The sequence below is a fragment of the Bactrocera oleae genome, chromosome 2 (assembly GCF_042242935.1).
Source record: "Bactrocera oleae isolate idBacOlea1 chromosome 2, idBacOlea1, whole genome shotgun sequence".
Lineage (NCBI taxonomy): Eukaryota > Metazoa > Arthropoda > Insecta > Diptera > Tephritidae > Bactrocera > Bactrocera oleae.
This window is the reverse complement of record NC_091536.1, coordinates 46,432,555-46,441,145: the sequence shown is the minus strand read 5'-3', so window position 1 is coordinate 46,441,145 and position 8,591 is coordinate 46,432,555. Positions and strand designations below refer to the sequence as shown.

At 33.9% G+C, this 8,591-nt stretch overlaps 1 protein-coding gene and 1 long non-coding RNA gene across 3 annotated transcripts; one reads left to right on the top strand and one right to left on the bottom strand.

Annotated features, from left to right (window-relative positions):
* The first annotated feature begins 4,146 nt into the window (after positions 1–4,146).
* LOC138858987 (uncharacterized) lies at positions 4,147–8,268 on the top strand. Its single transcript, XR_011398029.1, has 2 exons — positions 4,147–4,546; positions 4,610–8,268. It is a non-coding gene; the product is annotated as an uncharacterized lncRNA (long non-coding RNA).
* On the bottom strand, positions 6,566–8,343 carry mRpL37 (mitochondrial ribosomal protein L37). Of its 2 annotated transcripts, XM_014243330.3 has the most exons (6): positions 8,185–8,343; positions 7,932–8,117; positions 7,549–7,872; positions 7,218–7,498; positions 6,995–7,161; positions 6,566–6,938 (listed from the first exon to the last, which is right to left on the bottom strand). In XM_014243330.3, exons 2-6 carry the CDS (start codon positions 8,111–8,113, stop codon positions 6,687–6,689), a joined length of 1,206 nt encoding a protein of 401 aa, XP_014098805.2. In that variant the 5' UTR covers positions 8,114–8,117; positions 8,185–8,343; the 3' UTR covers positions 6,566–6,686. The 2 variants fall into 2 exon arrangements, with proteins under 2 accessions (XP_014098805.2, XP_014098804.2); XM_014243329.3 differs by having other exon boundaries at positions 7,932–8,324.
* Positions 8,344–8,591: the final 248 nt, after the last annotated feature.

Here is an 8,591-nt window from a genome sequence, read left to right as displayed (position 1 = left end):
GAAATTTTGTAACATCTTATCAAATTCTCCTGGATCAAACACAAAAATGAACATTTATTGATCACTATCAAAATTTACATATTTTTCAGAACCCATTGCTCCACCTTAATATGATTATTATAAAATAAAATTCATATTTATATCTCCTTGAACCATTTTTTAGTTTACCATTTTGTATTTTCGTGTATGTATTTTCACGCTGATTACAACAATCTAGGCAAAAACGTGGCAGTTGTTTTATTTACAATATATTTTTTTAGTTTGTCATTTTGTATTTCGATAAATTGTGCTTTCACGTTGATTACAACCATCTCTACTCCTTAAACATGACAGCATATAAATTATAAATTTTTTTCAATGTTTTGTGTCGGGAATAAAGCGAAATACAATTACATATATCTACTATTCCCTTGTATGACTTATCAGCAAAATGACAATCTTTCTTGTGTAATCCATTTGGTGCATATATGAATGGTTAAGATAAACATGGTCGCAATTCATTCATTATAGAATAAAAAAATATTTGATGTTCATTATCAATTAAATCGTTATATTTTTTTAAAATCTTTTTTAAATATTGCGGGAACGACATTTTTTTCCTTTTTATTGTACTGTCTGCTTGATACTAAATTAAACAAGGAAGATAGTTCTAAGTTCGGATGTAACCGAACATTTTATACTCTCGCAACTTGCAAGGATCAAAGCCCGCGAAATTACTTCAGGTGTTGGCATATATATCGATAGTTTCATTTATTTATTTTATTATATTAATTTAAAATTGTTATTTTACACATTGGACTGAAATTTTCGGTAAAAAGTCAACTATAGGCACTGGGGTCCACATATTCAGTACCTAGGTGCTTGAACAGTTTTAGTTCGATTTAGACAATTTTTGGTCACAAGGTAGCATACTTTAAACGCATTATTTACGCAAAGGTGTACCCCGATACAATCATTGCTGCTTGATTTGCATAGTGGAAAGTAAAAGAATCAGATGGAATTTAAAATGGTGTTATATTTGAAATAGACGTGGTTGTAATCCGATTTCACCCAATATGCACTATAACATAGAAATATGAGAAGAATGTTATGTTCCGTTGGTTGAAATCGGTTAAGCTGATCCCAAGATATGGGTTTTCACCTAAAAGTGGGTGGTGCCACGCCCACTGTTTAATTTTGAACGCGGTTCCTATAGTCATCTCATACCATCCCAGAGATAAAATTTAATGTCTCTGGCTTGTTTTGTGCTTGGTTTATTGCGCTTTTAGTATTTTTTAACCGTACCGTTATAGTGTCACCCGATTTTACCCATTTTCACACTGTAGGTAGAAGTGCTAAAAACATTTGCTTCCAGTGAATTTTGTTATTATAGCTTCAGTGGTATAGGAGATATGTACATTGAACTTATTAGGGGCGGGACCACGCCCACTTAAAAAAATTGAATTGCAGATGGCCCTCCCTAATGTGATCCTGTACACCAAATAAGAGTCTTGTATCTTGTTGTAGAGCTTAGTTATGGCAATTTATTTGTTTTTGAATAATGGCGTTTTGTGGCCGTGGCAGTGGTCCGATTATGTTCTTCTGCAATACCAACCGTCTTACGGTACCAAGAAACATGTGTGCCAAGTTTCATAAAGATATCTCAATTTTTACTCAAGTTACAGCTTGCACAGACGGACGGACAGACAGTCACCCGGATTTCAACTCGTCTCTTCATTCTGATCATTTATATATGTATATATAACCCTATATCTAACTCGATTAGTTTTAGGTGATACAAACAACCGTTAGGTGAACAAAACTATTATACTAGCATCATGTTGCGAGGGTATAAAAATTATAAAGTAGAGTAGTAGTAGTAGCGCGAAACTGGTGGGTTGCGGAACTATAGTTTTCACTGCACGATATATATCAACAATCCGTAAAATACATACCTACATACACATCTACATATATATACTATAAGCACCCCACTTGTTACAGTGCATATAAATTAGACGTCTTATCAGTAAATTGTTTCAAGCGGTTGTTGTTTCAACTCATTATAAAATTGTTTTGTAAGAAATTTTAGCATTGTGACACCAGCAACTCTTTAAATAAACGATAATAAACTATAATTTTTAAACTTATCAAATGTTGTCTTATTGTAGACATACACATTATGAACCAAGCTCTAAAGGATTTGTAATCAGTTTCGAAAAATGAAAAAGTTCAAAAACCTATAATAAAAGCGACTGATGTACTAATCAATAAAAAATTGAGAGTATTAAAAGCCAAAAGAGTGAAGACAAAGTTTGGTGGCAGGTAATGCTAGAACTAGACAAAAATGTTCTTTTTCTTCCGGAGTCCTACAACTCCTTAAAAGATTCAACTATTGAAGTCATAACCGATAATACATTTTATATAAATATAAATTTTAAGCCTGGTGAAAAATTTACTTCAGCATTATTTGAATTTCAAAGAGTTAAAAAAAAAAACACATTATCCGTGTAGTTTTTGTGAAAAGATATATGTTTGGAAGAGGAGTTCAGACAATACATTTAACAATGAAACAACAAGTTTCAAAAATAATAATTTTTTGTTAGCAATGTAAAATTGAAGTGAAAAAAATGTATGGTCAGCACACGTGAGAACAAACATGCATATGTTGTATGTATAGTGTAAATAGTACTTTTGAATGTATTTATGCCATGTTTAATAATCGTATCGAAACATACGTTTGGGAAAACGATCAGTCCAATGATTTAACTGTTGAAGATTTTTTTGAAAAACATTTAAATGAATTATCTGAACTTTTACAGAAATCAATAGAAAATCATAAAAGCATCAAATTTAACATTGAACTATTTTGTTAATATTATATACTCAAATAAAAGAAAACATTGAAGAATGTGCTATAGTTTCACACCAAACATTAATGACTGAAGCATTTATGGAGAACGACAATGTTATTGATATAATTAAGGAAAAGTAAAGTAAATTGATTGAAAAAATTAACATATCAAGAGCGAGACAGTGGTTGGAGTCTAAGTGAAATTCTTCATCTAGAAGTAAACATGAATAAATACCAACCAATTAGAGGCTCGTTACTACCAAAAATAATTGCAGATAAAAAAGCATGTACCAATATTGTCAATAATGTGTGTGTGTGGTGGGACTTTTTTTCGTATGGTAAAAGTGCATGAGGATTTTTTGAAATTTTTAATTTAAGGGCAAGTTTGTATGTGCATTTTTGAAACCACATAAATAAAGTGCATGAACGTATAAAAAGCCTGCCATTAAAAATATATTTCATTATTAAATTTCATAATGTTTGCGACAGAATGAGTGCGTTCGAGATGGCAATCACGACAGCAGTGTTGCAAATTTGTCAAAGTATCACCAGAGAACGTATATCGTGAATTTTTGGCAACACTTGCAACAGCATCACGTTCTGCTGTCATTTTTTGTTCGCAATTTATGCCTACAAGTAGCCAAAGAATCAGCTGTTTTCCTATGTGTGTGAAACAGCCGTGATCACCTGATCGAATATGCCTTTTTTTGACTCAGAGTTTTAAATAAAAGGTTGTAGTTTAACAATTTGCAATTAAAATGGAAATATCTGGAAAACTATAAGTTTCCGGCGCCAATAGTTATATATATTCGTGATCTGGAGAATCTCCTCTATCCAACCATACCCCTCTTAACCCTGAAATCGTGGGATGCTAAACTAAAGTTTTCCCATTGCTTTTCCTCACCACCTCTGAGGCGCGTTACCGATCTTTTTTGGGTGTTTGTTTCCCCAGGACTAAACCGGTAAACTAAGAATTTAAATATTCAACAGACAAAGAATTTTCACTCACAAAAACATAAACATGTAAGTTAAAAAAGATAAAATTGGAAACATTTAATAATATTTCAATACAATAAATAATAATTTAAATAATACTATGTAAATTTAATCTTTAGGAATTAAAACAACCGAAAAATATTTGAATATGGAATAAAAACATTCTTAAAGTTATTAATTTTAAAACATAACACGGCAACACACTATAGCAGATTTCTGTCATTTGAACGTTTTAGTAGTAGAATATTGGTTGGCAACCCGTACAAAGTGTGATTTTAGTAGCAGAATATTGGTTGGCAACCCGTACCAAGTGGGATATTTTTGCGTGTGTATTAGTGAAAATCTTACGCACCCTACATGTTCAAGGCTTCAAAGCCTATGATAATAAATTTATTGTAAAGGAAATAGCTGTCGTCTTCAACAATGAAGAATTTCATTGCTTCCACATCAAAGCTCCGTTAGAATTCTCAGACCTGAGTAAGGATAATCAACGGCAAGCTAATTGATTACACCACCATAATTTATTATGGTCCTATGGAAGTGATAGTTTTAAAGTTGTAAGGAACTATTTGATATCAGCGTTAAAAAACTTAAAAGTTTATGTTAAGGGGAGAGAAAAGCAACAGTGGATAGCGGTTTTGGAAAGATCAAGATTATTTTTTTTAAGCGCGGCCGCCAGTTCAGAAAGTAGTTACCACACGAAAGAACATGAGCAAAGTGAGTCATTTAAAAAAAATTTTTTTTTGTAAAAATTCATTTTTTTTAATTCAAAATATATAGAATTATTAAAAAAATCGACTTTCCACTCATGAATTTGTAATCTTCGCGTCAAAATAAGATGATTTAAAAAAAATTTAATTTTCGTGGCCTCCTTCGTTGAGGGGGACTTGTTTGAAAGTGACTGAGTTTAATTCCTATAATATGATGACGCAGACAGCTTCATTGTACTTCGATATGGCACATAAACTTGCGGCCTTAAACAGATGTTAAAGATTGAAGTATTAGATAGAATATTTTAAATAGAAAGAAATATTTTTTATTTTTTATTTTATATTTATAATTTTAAATTTATTATTAATTCAAAAAATTTTAGTATTTCTCTTAATAAATGTTATTATAATGGAATACTGACTGGAATGGCCAGATTTAAATCAGGGGCAGCAAAGACTTGCCTGCATCTGCGCGTCGGGAGCAATGCGAACGTGTGCGACCGCAGCACTGGAAGTCATGCTAGAGCTTTCACCGCTACACCTGGTAATCAAGCAGATGAAGGCGCTAAGTGAGGAAATACCACTAGCCCTTCTCCCAAGGGATAGCTTTACCAAAGTAGTAAACTTCAGCAGGAAGTTAAAAGTTACCCTTGGCAGCAAGTCTGAATGGAATGATTCATCACTGGACCTGCTGCTAAGGGAAAGCACTATCAAGTGGTACACCGACGGGTTGAAAACGGAGGAGGGGATTGGTGCATGAGAAGTTTCCCGAGCATTTTCCAAGCCGGTGTCTATGCTATAAGTCGGTGTGTAGGGATAAACCTCCAACGCAACTATCGCAATAAAAGTATTGCTATACTCAGCGATAGTCAGGCGGCACTAAGAGCGATCTCTGCCTATGAGGTCAGAACGGCTGAACAGCCTATCAGAGCACAACCGAGTGCACCTTATTTGGGTGTCTGGCCATAGGGGTATAGCCGGGAACGAACTGGCTGACGAGTTGGCCCGCTCTGCAGCCTCTACAAAAATGGTAGGACCGGAACCATTCATAGCGGTTGGTCCACATACCATTAAAGAGCTCCTCCGTAGGGAGGAAAGAGCAGGCAGGGAGACACATTGGCAACAACTTCAGGGCATGCACCATGCCAGACTGCTAATGCGGGGTTACGACCTCAAACGGTTCAAAGCCATAATTAATCTCCCGAGGAACAAATTCCGGCTACTTGTCGCGTTCTACACCAGCACCTCTTCAACATGGGTATAGCCTCTTCTGCAAACTGCCGGTTCTGCGACATAGAGCCGATGATGAACTGCACAGCAGTCTGCAGACGCAGAATCAAGGCCCTGGGATCCATGTTTCCACACAGGGATTGTATCGCCTCACTAACACCCAGCAGAATTTTGGAATTTATCAACATGCTGGGCTTAGATGATACGGTATGAGTTAGGGGAGGGCACAATAGACCATAGGTCGCGGTGCATACATCAAATCTAACTAAACTAAATCAGGGGAATGCGATAGGGAATGCGAAATTCAAACATATTTGATGAAATGGTTTGTGTAGGAAATATTTATTAATAGAGAATTAACTAGTTTATTTCGGTTTATTTTTTATTGAAAGTTCAACATTTAGCTGCTTGTTTTGAGCGATACCGCCACGAATTTTTCTGGAGAAAAATCTTTGACAACTTTGGAAAAGGGTTAATTAAATCTTATTTACGCGCAAGCATGGACAAAGATAGACTGAATTCTTTGGCATTACTGTCTCTTGAAGCTAAACTAGATCATTAAATTGATTCCGATGACTAAGCTGATGTTTTTGGACCAACAAATCCAAGAAAAAGAAATTATCAATTGAGCAAAACATTAGTATAAGAAAAAATGTTTATTACAATAAGAATATTTCCTACTAGAAGGGTTGTTGTTTTGCAGTATCAATTTGCACGACAGCATATTATACGTCACATCTATTGACCCGACTAGCCTCAATTATCTAACCCTCAAAGTTATATCAACGCAATATAATAGTAGTTTAATGTGCATCACTACATTATGTTTTTATTTCATCAACAGGGTTGATATTAGATTAGTTGGTTAGGTTGACCTTTAGGCGTTTCACAAAATTTTAAAATATCTGTATATGAAGTTACGAATTGATATAAAATGCATACAGATATCGCAAAACATCCTTATTAAATCCTTTTAGTTTGGGTCTTCCAGAAACGTATTCGCATTTTTCAAAAAGATTAAGGTTTGATGAATGAAACCAATAATTTTTAGGTCCTTCTATGGCACTGATACTTAAGTCATTTAATTGAAATACGCCAAAGTGAAATGTGCGTCCATCAGTCTGTATACTTTGCACAACTATGGGTCTAGACAATTTATCTTCAGATTCCTAAAAAAATATATATATATATGTTATGTATACGCATATCAAAATTTATAAATTACTCCATAAAGCTGTTTAGCTCGTGCTGCAGCTACTGCAAAAGCTTTAAACATGTTGCGACTTTGAAATTGGGATACGTTTACGGGGACGTCATGAAGGTTTGTCACTTCGTCATTATCAAAATATATAAATATTGTATGGGGATGAAAATTTAAATCGTGGCTAAAAGCTGAAACGATAAACCCTAAATTTCACGGTTATTAATAAAATCTTACAAATCCTTACGACTTATTGTTTTATTTGAGTATTTGTGTTCTTTTGACATAGATATTGTGCTTTTTAGAGGATATAAATTTGGCAATTCCGACTCGAATTTTCCTTCAATGGATGTCAGAGGTCGACTTGAAGTAATAAGCTTTTCTGTTTTGATGCGAAATAATAACATCTCCTCTTTTCTAGGTAAAGTAAAATTATAATTGACCTGGTCAATTATGCGGCGTTGGAAATTTATGTTGCGACCCGCAATCTTCTCGCATTCGCTAAGTAATTTATTTAACAACATTGTACTAGAAAAAAATAAGGTTAACATAATATTGTTTAAATACTTATTACTTACATTTTTCTTTCTTTTCGTATACCATACTCTCGGCGAAGGTTATATCCAATACGCAAAGGGTTCTTTGTTTTAGGCAACTTTATTTGATCTGCTGAAAATAGATTTGATGCCATAATGGCTTCTATCATATTGCGCTCACTCAATCCAGTCATTTGAATTCTATCTATGGATTCCTGTATATGTTGGGGTAAACTTGGTACTTCAATAGAATTAGTAAGCAGTACAGCTTGCTGAATTCCTTTAAGTAAAATGTTATTGTCACCAAATAAGTAGACCGGCTTTGTGTTCCAATTAAGATTAATGTCATTCTCGCCAATATATTTTCTATCATCAAAAGCATACTTAATTTGAATAACCACTTATTTTTATACATAAATTTCTACCTTTCCCGCTTGTTATAAGTTTCAGATTTTGATAAATCATGAACACTTTGTAAAGCAATTCCATTCTTTATCACTTCTGCCGCAGCTCCCGTGTCACGTGGTATTCTTTTTCCTTGAACTAACCAATGTTTCTTGAAAGTCCATCCTAGATGTTGGGCGCACAATTTGTTGGTTAACCGCATTTTTCTATATGAAATTTTTGTCTCGACTCTGTTTTGTGCAAATTATTTCCCACTTAATAAATTATACTTACAGTTGCTATAATTAGACCTATATTATGGATTTTTAATTAAATTCAGCAGGAATTCCTTAACAAAACAGCATAGCATGGATAAAATGATCTGAAACTCCTCTCTCTGCCTTTCGAGAGAGCTCATGAACTTTCAGTGCTGCCAAGAAAAACCACGAGTTCATGAGCTACTGAACAGATGACAAGCAAAACAATGAACTACCACTAAGAATCCCGCAGAAATAAATTGCGAAATCAGTGGGTAATTTGTGAGATCAAATTTTTGTTAACTTTTACGTATATTTGTAATCTTTATTTAAAGAGATTTAATATAGTTTTGTTTTTAAGAAAGAGCGGTATTTTGTGGCAGAGTATTCTTTTGCTTAGCAGTACCAATTGCCAACGTATATACTTATTTTGGTTAGAATTCC

What these genes read in the sequence shown, in the direction of transcription:
- mRpL37 (XM_014243330.3), bottom strand. Translation starts at nt 8,113, where the DNA reads ATGCGGTTAACCAACAAATTGTGCGCCCAACATCTAGGATGGACTTTC. An exon ending in ACTTATAACAAGCGGGAAAG is followed by an intron (nt 7,873 to 7,931) that starts GTAGAAATTTAT and finishes TTTTGATGATAG; the next exon opens with AAAATATATTGGCGAGAATG. An exon ending in ATACGAAAAGAAAGAAAAAT is followed by an intron (nt 7,499 to 7,548) that starts GTAAGTAATAAG and finishes ATTTTTTTCTAG; the next exon opens with TACAATGTTGTTAAATAAAT.